The 12,926-nt window shown below is 56.5% G+C and overlaps 1 protein-coding gene across 3 annotated transcripts; it reads right to left on the reverse strand.

The window, feature by feature from the left end:
* Window positions 1–297: 297 nt before the first annotated feature.
* Window positions 298–8,986, reverse strand: LOC121851304 (transmembrane gamma-carboxyglutamic acid protein 4-like). Of its 3 annotated transcripts, none has more exons than XM_042345145.1 (7): window positions 8,704–8,986; window positions 3,418–3,527; window positions 2,952–3,115; window positions 2,333–2,366; window positions 1,758–1,878; window positions 1,186–1,356; window positions 298–380 (listed from the first exon to the last, which is right to left on the reverse strand). In XM_042345145.1, exons 2-7 carry the CDS (start codon window positions 3,509–3,511, stop codon window positions 362–364), a joined length of 603 nt encoding a protein of 200 aa, XP_042201079.1. In that variant the 5' UTR covers window positions 3,512–3,527; window positions 8,704–8,986; the 3' UTR covers window positions 298–361. The 3 variants fall into 3 exon arrangements, with proteins under 3 accessions (XP_042201079.1, XP_042201078.1, XP_042201080.1); XM_042345144.1 differs by lacking the exon at window positions 8,704–8,986 and adding an exon at window positions 7,201–7,307; XM_042345146.1 differs by lacking the exon at window positions 8,704–8,986 and adding an exon at window positions 5,003–5,018.
* Between the last annotated feature and the right edge of the window lie 3,940 nt (window positions 8,987–12,926).

A 12,926-nucleotide genomic window follows, 5' to 3' on the forward strand; every position in this document is an offset into this window, starting at 1 on the left:
TGTTGGTGGGTGTGTGTATCGGGGGGTGCGCGCGTGTGTGTGTGTGTGGCGGTGGGGGGGTGTGTGTGTGCGCGCGGGTGGGGGTGTGTGTGGCGGTGGGAGTGTGTGTGGGAGTGTGGATGTGTCTGCGTCTGGGCGTGCGTGCGTGTGCGCGGGGGGTGGAGACGAGAGTTCCCCTTCTTAAACCGCGCACAGCAGCGATCGCCTTACAATTTCTCCCCCTCCCGCTGATCCCACACACCACCCGCACTCCCTCATCCATTCCACCCCTCCCTCCCTCCCTCCATCCCTCCCTCCGGCTTCCAACAAAAAAAAGGTGGACAAAAATAGCTGTCGGGGTCCCTTGTGTTCAGCGGCGCTGCTATACTCGTTGAGATCCACTAAAGAGAGAGAAGGAGAGAGAGAGAGAGAGAGAGAAAAAAAGAGTTGGTTACTCGCAGCTCAGGTTTGCTCTCTCACCACAGAGATACATTCATAAAAGATCCCCGAATTTATTCCTTTATTTATTTATGTGCCTCATTACGTCGTCGAGACGTCTTCGCATATATATATATATATACGGCAAAGTGAATTAACCGACGGGGTATCTCGTGGAGGGGAACCCGGGTCCTCTCGCTCGCGAGGCGAGTGCTCTAACCAATACCCTACAGGACTCCAGGGAAACAGAGGGGAGCGGAGTAAGGAAACTTGTCAAAGTTTTCCCCCCCTCCCACACCCCTGTCTGGGAATCGAACCCCGAGCCCTCTCGCTTGCGAGTCGAGCGCTCTAACCACCACTCTACTGGTCTCCACGGACGGTTGGACCCCGTTGCGATGCGGGGCTTTCGGGGGTCCGATAAAAAAGAACGCGGACCCCGATTTACAACGTGCTCTTTTTTTTTCCTATATAAAACGGACCCCAAAAGTGCTGCGTAAATCTACAGCGCACCGGAGAGGGTTACGCGGGCAGTGTCCTGAGAGAGTGCACGAGAGACACGGAGTGACACACACACACACACACACACACGCACAGGACTGAGAACGCGTGTGAGACACAGAGATGGAGACGTTCGCGCGCCCGCGCCCGCAGACACGCGTGCACAGGCAGCGACAGAGAGAGAGCGCGACAGAGAGCGATCCACAGAGACAGAGAGAGGGAGAGGAAGAGGGAGAGACAGACGAAGAGAGTTGATGAGGAGGTACTGACCCACGGTAAGGTGGGGGCATGGCATCGTGTTGGCCTGATCTCTCCAAGGCCTCCTCGTATGAGGGCAAACCGGGCGCGACGCTCTCCAGGGTAGTCAGTGGCACCTCTTCAGGCCTCGAGGCCACTGGCTGGTTCACTGGGGGAGGGCTGTGCTCCATGTAGACAGGCGGCCTGGGGCGCACAACACAGCACAACACGACACAGTCACACGAGGCTGTCACCATCACAGGCATCACCTCCCACAACAACAATAATAATAATTGCCACGTCTCGCCCCCGCTCGGGAATCGAACCCAGGTCCTCTGGCGTGCGAAGCGATTGCTGCAGGACTCCCACCCATCTCCCCCACTCCGCACCAAGACCGTTCCCCCCCCCCCCCACCCCAACCCCCAACCTTCCTCCCCACTAACTGGACACTAATGAGGATACTGACCTCGCCGACCGACTCACACACACACACACTCACACACACACAGGAGGGAGAACTGACCGACTCCCTCTGTCTCTCTCTCTCTCACACGCGCGCACCCACCCACCCACCCACCCACCCACTGACCGTCTCGGACACTAACCTCACTGACCGCTTTCCGCGTTGCTTGCAGAAGTAAATGACGACCAGGGTCATCAGGATGAGCAGGACAAAGGCCCCGATGAGCCCGGCCACCAGCCCGGCCACGTCAAAGGCCGGAGACTCTGTGGGTGGGGGGTGGGTGGGTGGGGGTGGGTGCAGAGATCGCAGACAGGTTAACACACATCACCTCTCGCTGCCCCCCCCCTCCTCACCCTGGCCTCCCCCTCATCCCAGCCCGTTCCTCCATCAGGACCAAGTGTACAGTCGTGTCATTTGACAGCAAAGCCCTTTGAGACGTCTCGAGGACGGGATAAGGCGCTACATCGAAATGCAAGGATTATTATTGTTGTTGTTGTGACTGATCTCAGCCCCACTCTGTGCTGAGGGGCTGATCTTTTACCCCAATCTCAGCCTGGAATCTTACTGATGGTCGGGACGATTGGGGAGAGAGAGGATTGCGGAAAGCGGAGGCACTGGGCGGAGTGGGGGAGAGAGGAGGGAGAAGAGGGAGGGAGAGAGGGAGGGAAAGAGAACCCACTGAAATAAAACTCACTCAGGAACACATCTGACACTTACCCGACTCGTGGTTGTTGGCCTTCACGTATTCGTTCTGCAACAAACACACTTGACCATCAGCAACAAACAACAGCAACGTGCACGCACGCAGCACCCCTCACGCGGGGCAGAGTCTCGGAGCGTTTAACGGTAGCGGAGCCGGGGGGGGGGGGCGCGGGGGTAGGAGGTGACCGTACGTACGGTCGAAGAGGATCGCCCTTCGGTCGCGATCGCCCACGAAACACAGTCAATTCACTTCACAGTATATTCCGTGAAGCGCTTTGAGACGTCTCAACGACGTGATAATAATAATAATAATAATAATATTATTAATAGTAATGCGTGCATTTGACCCGGCGCCTGATCACGTCTTCGAGACCTCTCAAAGCGCTTCACGGGATAGACGGTAAAGTGGAGTGACCGTGTGATTTGAGGAACGAAACGCGGCAGCCGATTGCGCACAGCAGCGTTCCCCCCCACAAACAGCAGTGGATCGAGTGAACGAGTTATAATTTGGTTTAAAATCAAACGCAAAGATGATTGTTACGAGGGTTTTGATTCCGGTGAAGACATGGGGAGGGTCCCGGGACGGTGGGTGGGAATTCGTTTCGGGAATCTCTCTCTCGGGTGTGAAACTTGCCGTCAATTCGACATTCTCGAAGCATTCGTTCGCTTCCTCGAAGTTGCAGACTTCCTCCTGACATTCCCGCTCCAGGTTACAAGGAATGAAGAGCTCAAAGTCCCAGTTATTGTAGAGAAGCTTTCGTTGCAGGAAACTCTTCGCCTGGTTCTCCTCCACAAACACTGAGACAGAGAGAGAGAGAGAGAGGGAGAGAGAGAGGGTCACAGAACGACTGGGTCAGAGAAAGAGAGCGAGAGAAGAGAGGGGGAGAAAGAAAAGAGAGAGGGTCAAAGAAAGACAGAGTGAGTCAGAGAGTCAAAGAGAGAGAGAGGGAGAGAGAGAGTGTGAGAGAGTCAGAGAAACACAGACAGAGTCGGGGAGACACGGAGAAAGAGAGAGAGAGAAAGAGAGAGAGAGACGTACGATAAGAGGGTACACGTAGCGATGTGGCAGATCGCTGTATGATAGGGACCCTGTGATGTACCTGAAGATGAGCTCCTCTCCACTGAGATCAGCGGTCGGGGGTTTGCACCCACAGCCCCTGCCCCAAATACCAGCAGCAGCCAGGGTCTCAGCATGGCGGGCGGACAGCACCTGGGTGGGGGGGGGGGGAGAGAGGGGAAAAGAGGGGGAAAGAGAGAAAAGAGGGAAAAAGAGAGAGGCGGGAGAGAGAGAGAGAGATGGGGGTAGGAGATAGATAGATATATATAGAGAGAGAGAGAGAGGGAAGTGAGAAATATAGGGGAGCGCGGTCGAGCAAGCGAGAAAGAGGGGGAGAGAAACAGAGAGAGAGAGAGAGAGAGAAGGAGGGAGGGGGGAAGAGAAAGAGGGGAGAGAGGGAAGAAGCACATATTTATCATCAGATCGTAGAATGAGACATTACAGCTCAGGAGACAGACACACTGTAAACCGCTGACCTTAAACAGTTTCCTCTCTCCATAGATGCTGCTTGACCCGCTGAGTGTGTCACCAGCGACTGCTGTACTCATTACGCAGCGCCCATCCCCAGACCTGGGGCTCACTCCCCCTCCCATACCCCATTCCTGTCTCAACCCCTTTAGCCTTCCTCCTCGAAAGCGGATCCAATCCCCGGTCAGTCCAACAACTACGACAGGTTGTAATCGCTGCTCTGTGGAGCGATATCAATCAATCAATCAATCAATCGATCGATCGATCGATCAATAAATAATCCTCGCATTTGATACAGAGCTCTTCACGTCTTCGAGGCGTCTCAAAGCGCTTCACGGAATAAGACTGTAAAGCGAATTCACTGTGTATTTTGTGGGCGAAACGCGGCGGCCGATTGCGCACAGTGACGTCCCCGCAAACAGTCGTGGATTGGAGTGACCGATTTACGGCAGTTTAGGAGACAAACCCCCTCCAGTCTCCTCGGGCTGAGGGCGGCTGCAGAAATCCCCCTATCCCCAACGTGTCTGTTCTTCCTCTCTCAGCCTCACACAAGATCAGTGTTGGCAGGAGATTCAGGTCGTGGTGGAGAAATCACAAGCGCACTCACACACACACACACACACACACACACAGTCAGACACCCAAACAGACACACAGATACTCACACCCAGACACACCCAGACACACAGACACACACAGACACCCACAGACACCCAGACACACACGGACACCCAGACACCCACAGACACCCAGACACACACACAGACACCCACGGACACCCATACACACACAGACACCCACAGACACCCAGACACACACACAGACACCCACGGACACCCATACACACACAGACACCCAGACACACACACAGACACCCACAGACACCCAGACACACACAGACACCCACAGACACCCAGACACACAGACACCCACAGACATCCAGACACACACCCAGACACACACATACACCCAGACACCCACAGACGAGACTGAGAGCGGGCAGTCAGTACAGAGTTGGGGGCGAGGGGGAGGGAGTCCTACCGGGGGAAAGGTGCAGCCTGTACCAACCGGGGGACCGACAGTGTGCGAGCGAGAATGGGGCTCAGACCCCGAGACCCAAGCCTCCGCTCAGCCCTGCTCAGTGCCACCAGCCACCGTACCTGTCAGTGAGTCACCCCCTCGCCCAGACCACGCCCCGACTGTGTAAACACCAGCGGAGTGACTCACACCACATTGAGTGCCCCAATTTGAGTGCTCCAGCACCCGCAGAGCCGGGGGCAAGAAATCCGGGCGACGGGAGAGGGGGAAGTTTGCGCTAAAAATGAGAGAGTCCAGGTTCGACCCCCCCCCCCCCCCCGCACACACACACGCATAGAACGCCACACACCCACCCACCCACCCACACACACACAGCGAATGGCAGCTTCTGCACGTTCAAGCTCCCACGCCAAGACCTGGAGTCACATAGTCTAAGCTGATGCTCCAGTGCAGCGCATGGGTGGGGGGGGGGGGGGGGGGTTGCACTGTCGGAGGTGCCGTCCTCTGGATGAGACATGAAACCAACAACGCATGGCATTTACTCGGCACCTTTCACGTCTCAGGAGGACGTCCCGGGGCGCTGGACAGTCAGGGACACGCACCCGAGCTGAGGGTAGAGATCAGGAGGGGGGTGGAGGGCAGGGGGTAGGAGGGTCACCGAAAGCACGGTCGAAGAGGAGGGTCTTGAGACAGGGTCGCGAAGGAAGCAAGAGGGAGGGGGGGGAGGTGGAGGGACTGCGGGATGGCGGCAGAGAGGGGCGGGCGAGGCTGGGCGACATGAAGCTGAGCGGAGGGAGTGGGCAGGGCGTTGGTAGAGGGTTAGGAGGTCACAGAGGTAGGGGCACGGAGGGCTTTGACGGTGAGGACCAGGATCTTGAGCGATGGGGAGCCAGTGGTGTCTGCTGTGGACCTTAAGGATCTGGTGTGTCATCACTTTGCGCACATCAGCTGTGTTTACCAACGATACGCGAGCCGTCGGACTTTCACGGTAAAAATCCTGCGAAGCCCTCTTTTGAGACGTTTAGGTGATGTGATAAATAACATAATCCCTGCGTTTAATTGTTATAATTATTATATTATATTCTATTCGCGGGTCTCGACGACCTGACAAGGAAAATTATTATTACGTGTAGCGCCGATGGCGTGGGCTGGCGGCGGCCAAAGGGATATCAGCCTCTCACTGAACTTTCAGGGTCTGGTGGAATAATAGCGGTGGCGGTGAACTTGTCAGTCGCACAATGAACATTTCCCCTTTAAGGAAATTCGTTAAAGGTTTCACCGACTCCTGGACTCTGCCCCAAAACCCACACACTCAACCTCACGCTCTCTCTCTCGCTCTCTCTCTCTCACACACACACACACGCGCACGCACACGCACGCACACGCTCACCCTCTCCCTCACGCTTCCCCAAACGTTCCACCCGCGCGCGCACCCCTCACAGTAATCAGATGCAAGGATTGCGTTATCCGGCGCCTTATCCACGTCCACTGGACGTCTCGAAAGACCTCACGGGATTTTTCGACCGTAAAGTCAATTGCAATAATAAAAGTGCAGTGAATTGTTACTGAAGCACCGACTTGGGCACTTGCAGCGGAAAGCAACAGCCGCGACCCGCGAACGGCCATGAGACGAACGAGCGATTTTACCTGGTGGGGATTGTCGGCCGGGACGCAGGAAGAGAAAACACCCTCCTCTTGTCCAATAGTGTTATGGGGGGGGGGTGCGGGGTGTTGGGTGGGGGGGGGGGGATCTTTAATGTTCACCTGAACGGGCACGGACCAGAACTCGGTTTAATATCTCACCCGAGGTGCCACCGGTCCCTCCGCACTTCGCTGGAGCGTCAGCTTACGGACTGAGGGCTCAAAGTCCCCGACATTGGGGCCCTCCGAACCTCCGTCTCAAAGGCGGGCGGGTGGGCGATTAAAAAAAAGAAAAGCCACAGAACCCACGGCTGTTCGCGGGGACGTGGCCGGGCGCACTCGCCCGCCCGCCCGCCCGCCCCGTTGCCCCCGCGAAGCGCACAGCCGCTCCGGTTTACGGTACAGCCTGAGACGGCTCGAAGACGCGATAAGGCGCTACGTCAAAAACGCGAGGATTATTATTATTATTATAAGTGACTCAACACCTTCACCTCCGCGTGCACAACCTCATTCCCCCCCTCACCCCCGCCCCCCCCCAACCACCCCACTTCATCAACCTCATCCTCCCCTCGCGTGCCCCTTTAATCCACGAGCGCCCGGCACTTTCCATCTTGCCTTGTGGTATCCCAGAGATATCTGTGTGTGTGTGTGTGTGTGAGTGTGTGAGTCTGTCTCTCACTCCATCTCTTCCGCCTCCTCCCACCAAATCCCGAGGGCCTCTCCACAACACCCTATCTGCGTCCGTTCAAAAAAAAAAACACTGCTCAAATCGGCAGCAGAATCAGGAGGGGAAGTGGAGTCCACACACACACACACAGAGAGAGAGAGAGAGATGATCCCTATCACCTCTTGAACGCCTCGAATAGAAGTAACGCTCAGGATTTATTTGTGTGCGTGTGTTCTTTTTAAAAAAAATAAAAAGGGAGTTCCTTTACAGCCTCGATTGCAAGTGACGTGAATGTGCAGTCTGCTGAAAAAAATCCCCTGCTCCCCCCACCCCTCTCTCTCTCTCTCTCTCTCTCTCTCGCTCGCTATCTCTCTCTCTCGTGTTGCCCCACGCGCGTCAAATTCACACTTTTCATGCCGTGTCCCGCGAAGCGCTTCGAGACCTCTCGGAAGTCTCAAGGAACGCGATGAGGCGCCGTACCAAGTGCATCAGCTAAACATTCTCACAATACCTCACAACAATCTATCCGGCAGACCGCCCGACCTGACCTACCTCCCTGTCCCGCCGCGGAGTCCTGCAGCATTTGTGGCGCGCACGCTCGCCTCGCTCGCCTCGCCTCGCAAGCGAGAGAACCTGGGTTCGATTCCCGGAAGGGGCAAAAATCATAGGCAGGTTTCCCCGACTGTGCGATCCCTCCGCCCGAGCCCAAAAAAAAAACCTCGGGTCGCTCGCTCGCTCAAAATTTTGGGGGCACTGCTGTGCGCGATGGGCTGCCGTGTTTCGCCCACAAACCACGCAGTCGACTCACTTCACAATGTATTCCACGAAGCGCTGTGAGACGAGGCGCTATGTCAAACGTAAGCCCTTCTCTCGCTCTCTCTCTCTGTCTGTCTGTCTGTCTCGTCCGGTTCCAGGGCTTGTGGGGGAAGGGGCAGCGGGGAAAGAAGAGTCAATTCAGAGCAGATATTTTTAAAAGTTAACTGGCTTTATTTCTGCATTCTGAAAGAAATAAAGAATGCAGAATGCAGAAATAAAGCCAGTTAACTTTTAATTGTCAGATTCCCTCCTTGTCAGATGTTACAACTCGTTGGCGACTTGACGCAATTGATTGAGAACCAGAATTTCTGGTTTAGCCGAAATCGACCCTGGGTGTGAATTTGGTTTCTCGGTTCACAGACTGACGTATATATATATATATATATATATATGTACATATGTGTATATATATATTTTGGGGGGTGTGTGTGAGAGAGAGAGAGAGAGAGAGAGAGGGAGAGAAAGAAAGAGAATAACATAAACAATTGCAAATATTACGTGGTAAAATTAATCCATATCTATGTATATATCAAATGCAAGGATTGTTATCATATATTATTATGTCTGTATAAATACTTGAATGCACGGAGGAAGGCGCGAGGAGTGGAAGAGAACAGAGCAGCGTTCCCGCCAGCGACCCGACTCCTGCTCTCTGCCCGGGGAAACGAACCGACCAGGAAGTTTTGATAGAAAACTCACCAACTCTGCGACCGTGTGGCTCCAGGTGAGGGCGAACACCGGTTAATCTGTATCCGCGGGCAAATCCGATCGACCCCGTCCCCCGTGACAAGCGTCCACGAGGAACCGCGCAACAGTGCTTTATTTTACCTTCCTGACAAGAGAGGAACACAGGTATATATATGTATACACACACACGCACGCACACATACACACAGGACAAAGCCAGACGCGAGCAAAAACACTCCCACAACCAATTCTCGGGCAATGGGCAAGTCACGTGCTGGAGAGCAGGTAACACACTTCAAAGCTTGCCAAGCAGACACTGTTAAAGGGGAAGCACACGCGCACACGCGCGCACACGCACGCACACGCGCGCAGAAACCGCCGGGCAGATTTTCCAACGCCGAGCCGCGTGCAATCGGCCGCCGCGTTTGGCCAACCCCGCGCGCGCGCGCGCGAAAAAACAAACAAAAAAAAAAACGCGCTCGGTTCCCCTTTGCGGCGCCGTTCCGAGCGAAGCGCTCCCGAGATGTTTCCGCCACGCGATAAGGCGCTGTGTCAAACGGAAAGGTATTTTCCTCCACCCCCTCAGGGCGCCTACGTCACCCCCCCCCACCCCCACCCGGCTCGACTCCGCAAACGCTCCGCCTTCCCGACCCCTCCCTCCACGGGCTGCGGATAATCCCGAACCCTGCAGCCCGTGTCCTCTCCCGCACCGAACTCCGTGACGCCATCTCCCCCACTCTCGCCCGACTCCACTGCCTCCCCGTCCTTCAGAGGATCCAGTTCAAGATCCTGGTCCTCGCCCACAAAGCCCTCCATGGCCCTCGCCCCCACCCTACCCCTGCCACCCCCTAACCCCCGTCAACCCGCCCGTTCCCTCCGCTCAGCCGGCTCCGGCTGCTCCGTGTCCCCCCGACCCACCCGTCCCACCATTGGCATTGGCGGGAGAGCCTTCAGCCACTCTGCCCCCGACCTCTGGAATTCCATCCCCCAGTCACTCCGCCTCGTCCCCTCCTTAGGCTCCGTCGAGTCCTGCCTCAAAACCCTCCTCTTCGACCGTGCCATCGGTCACCCCCTTCCCCTCCCCTCTCCCCCCCCCCCCCGAAATGCTGTACTCTGTCCAGCGCCTTGGGATGTCCTCCCGACGTGAAAGGTATTTTACGAATGTGATCTTATGGTTGTTTTATAGGGTACAGTATTATTATTATACATAATAAGATGGTTGACTGGTGGCACTCTCGCCTCTGAATCAGAGGGTTGTGGGTCCACGCCAGCGGGTTGAGCGACCAAACCATTATTTATTTGCTAAAAATGTCGTCGCTCACTCCGCGAGGCGTTTGTGGGGACGCCGCTGCGTGCCGTGGCCTCACCCGCAAAATACCCGGTCACTGCGCTTTACGGTATGTTCCGTGAAGTGCTTTTGAGACGTCTCACTGATCTGATATCAAACGCAAAGTGGTGTAAGCGCTATTCACGCCGAGGTGCGAATGAGCCTGGCGTGGTTAGTGTTAAGTGTTGGTGTTCATTCTCTCCCTCCCCCACCCCCCACACACACCCCCCAATTCCACAGCTCCAGGGGAGTTCATAAACTTGAAGTTCAATGGACAGAGTTTTACGGTCTTTAAACAGTTTGTTTAAACCCAACAGAACGAGGGTCAGAGTTTACAGGGTGAGGCGGTCGCTCCGGACACGCTCACCCGTGAGACAGTACCCTGCGCGAAAGGCGCTTGTATAAAATGCCAAGTTATTGTTGCTTTGCTTTACTCGAGTCTCTCGTGACGATGGGCCTGGTACTTCACTTGGTCAGCTGGGGGTCTTGACACACGTGGGAGCCGATCGCCTCGTGGAAGGGCTTCAAATACAACGTGCCACTCGCAGGTGGGAGTTTCCTCGCGTCAGGTTTTTTGCTACTCCTTCCTTCGCCGATCGCAAATGATTGCGATCCTTTCGCGGTTGACGCAGTCCTCGGGTCGTCGAGAGGCTCTCAAAGCGATTTGCTTCACTGCGCGTTCTGTGCAGTGAAGCCACTGTTGCGTCTTGCGGCCGAAACTGCAATCCAAATGAAGCGAAACTATAAATGAACCTGTAACCGAAAATGAAACGGGTGATTTTGACGGTACTGTGTGCAGTCGCGGTTGTACGGTGGTGGTGAGAGCACTCGCCTCGCAAGCAATTGGATCCAGGTTCGATTCCCGGCAAGTTTCCTCGTTCCCCTCACGCCTGTTTACATTGCAGTAAGTAGGAACCCGGTTGTTGGTCGATTGGCAAATTACTTTCCGGGGGTAATAATCCCTCTGCCTCACCCCCCCCCCACCACCCCAAAACAAAATGGTCACTCAATCCACGACTGCTATCCCCGTGTGCGCAATTGGCTGCCACGTTTCGCCCACGAAACACACAATCGATCCTCTTTACATTCTGTGAAGCGCTGTGAGACGTCGCGACGACGCGACGGGGCTCGACAGTAAATCAAGGTGGTTATCTTCACTCGCGACACGCGGGACAAGAACGACATACCAGCTGATGAGGTGTCTGCTCTGTTGCAGCCTGGATTGTGCCGACACATGCTGCAGCGTGTTTTGAGAGGCACGATACTGGGCGCAGCTACTTCCGGTGCTTCTTGCCTCTCTATCACCACACCGTCTGTCCTTAATAACAGTAATAAGCCTCGCATTTGATATGGCGCCTTATCACATCATTGAGACGTCTCAAAGCGCTTCACAGGATGTACAGTAAAGTGCGTTGACTGTATATTTTGGGGGTGAAACACAACAACCCACTGACTCGCTTAATAATAGACCCTTAATAATGATAATTACACCTGTTTTTGATACAGCACCTTGTCACGTAACACACGCCCAGCGCTGCTTCGGAGGGTCAGCTTAAGACCGTGTGATTCCATGTCCCGGTATGAAGGCTTGAACCCTGACTCGGAGGCGAGAGTTTTACTCTCTCCCCCCCCCCCAACCGGAGGGACGCACCTTCCTTCCTTCCTTCCCTAATTGAGGCTGACAGTGCCCACAGGTCAGGAGGGAATGACCATGTCTCACTAATCCCTTCCTCCTTGGTTGGGGGGTTAGCATTTTTGATTCAAACTGTCCACTCCCCACCTCACCTCACAAGTCCCCCCCACTTCCAGCCCCGTTATTCCACCCCTCCCCTCCTCAACCCCCTACAATCGCCAGTATCGCCAAGCGCTTTGACGCCTTCTCCCCGACGTGAAAAGGCGCGTTATGGAGGTGTACGTTCGCGGATCTGCAGCGGGAATCAGCAGCCGACTTTGGTGAAGTGAGTGGACCAGGTGGTGGCCTTCGGCGGAGCCGACACCGGACAAAGACGTCGCACGGTCACCGCTCTGAACGGCCTTCAAACCAAACGACTGGGAGTTCCGCACCGGAGGGACACCCTTCCCGTGTCTGGAATGGAATGGGATGTGCACACACTCTCCCCCCCCATTCACCCCCCCCCCCGCTCCCCGCTCCCTCCCCCCGGAATTCCAGAAACTATTAAGCGCGGGTTAGCGAGTGCGGGCGTCAGGGAGGGCGGTGTGGGGGGGGGTGGGGAGGTGTGGGGGGGGAGAATGGGAGGGGGAAGACGCGGATGCCAGGGTGACGGGGGATGTGGGGGTGGAGACGCAACGGGGAGGTGGGGGTGGGGCGGCGGACGGGAACGTGAGAGGAGTGCACGGAGCACGAGGGGGGGTGAGGGCTGGGGGGGAGGGGAGGGTGGGGGTGGGACTGGGGGGTTGGGGGCCTGAGTGGGGGGCTGAGGGGTGGGGGCGGAGGGGAGGGGGGGGCCTGGGGGGGGCTGAGGGGTGGGGGCTGAGGGGTGGGGGGGGAGGGGAGCGTGGGGGGGGTGAGGGATGGGGGCTGAGGGGTGGGGGGCCTGAGGGGGGGGGGGGGTGGGGGCTGAGGGATGGGGGCCTGGGGGGGGAGGGTGGGGGGGGCTGAGGGGTGGGGGTGGGGGGCCTGAGGGGGGAGGGAGAGGGTGGGGGAGTGTGGGGGGGGCTGAGGGGTGGGGGGCGGGTGAGGGGTGGTGGGGGCTGAGGCCTGGGGGTGGGGGAGGGGGAGGGTTCGAACAGCCGTTCAGGGTCAGACACACAGTCAGAGACGGGACCCAAACAAATACTCAGTCAGACAGACACCGGCGCACGTCACTGGGCGGGAAGACACGCACTTCCGGCGGTGCACCCGCTATCTCCTCCCCCCGAGCCCCGCCCCCCGAGCCCCGGAACTGCT

This window comes from Callorhinchus milii, unplaced genomic scaffold (assembly GCF_018977255.1).
Source record: "Callorhinchus milii isolate IMCB2004 unplaced genomic scaffold, IMCB_Cmil_1.0 Scaffold31, whole genome shotgun sequence".
Taxonomy (NCBI): Eukaryota; Metazoa; Chordata; class Chondrichthyes; order Chimaeriformes; family Callorhinchidae; genus Callorhinchus; species Callorhinchus milii.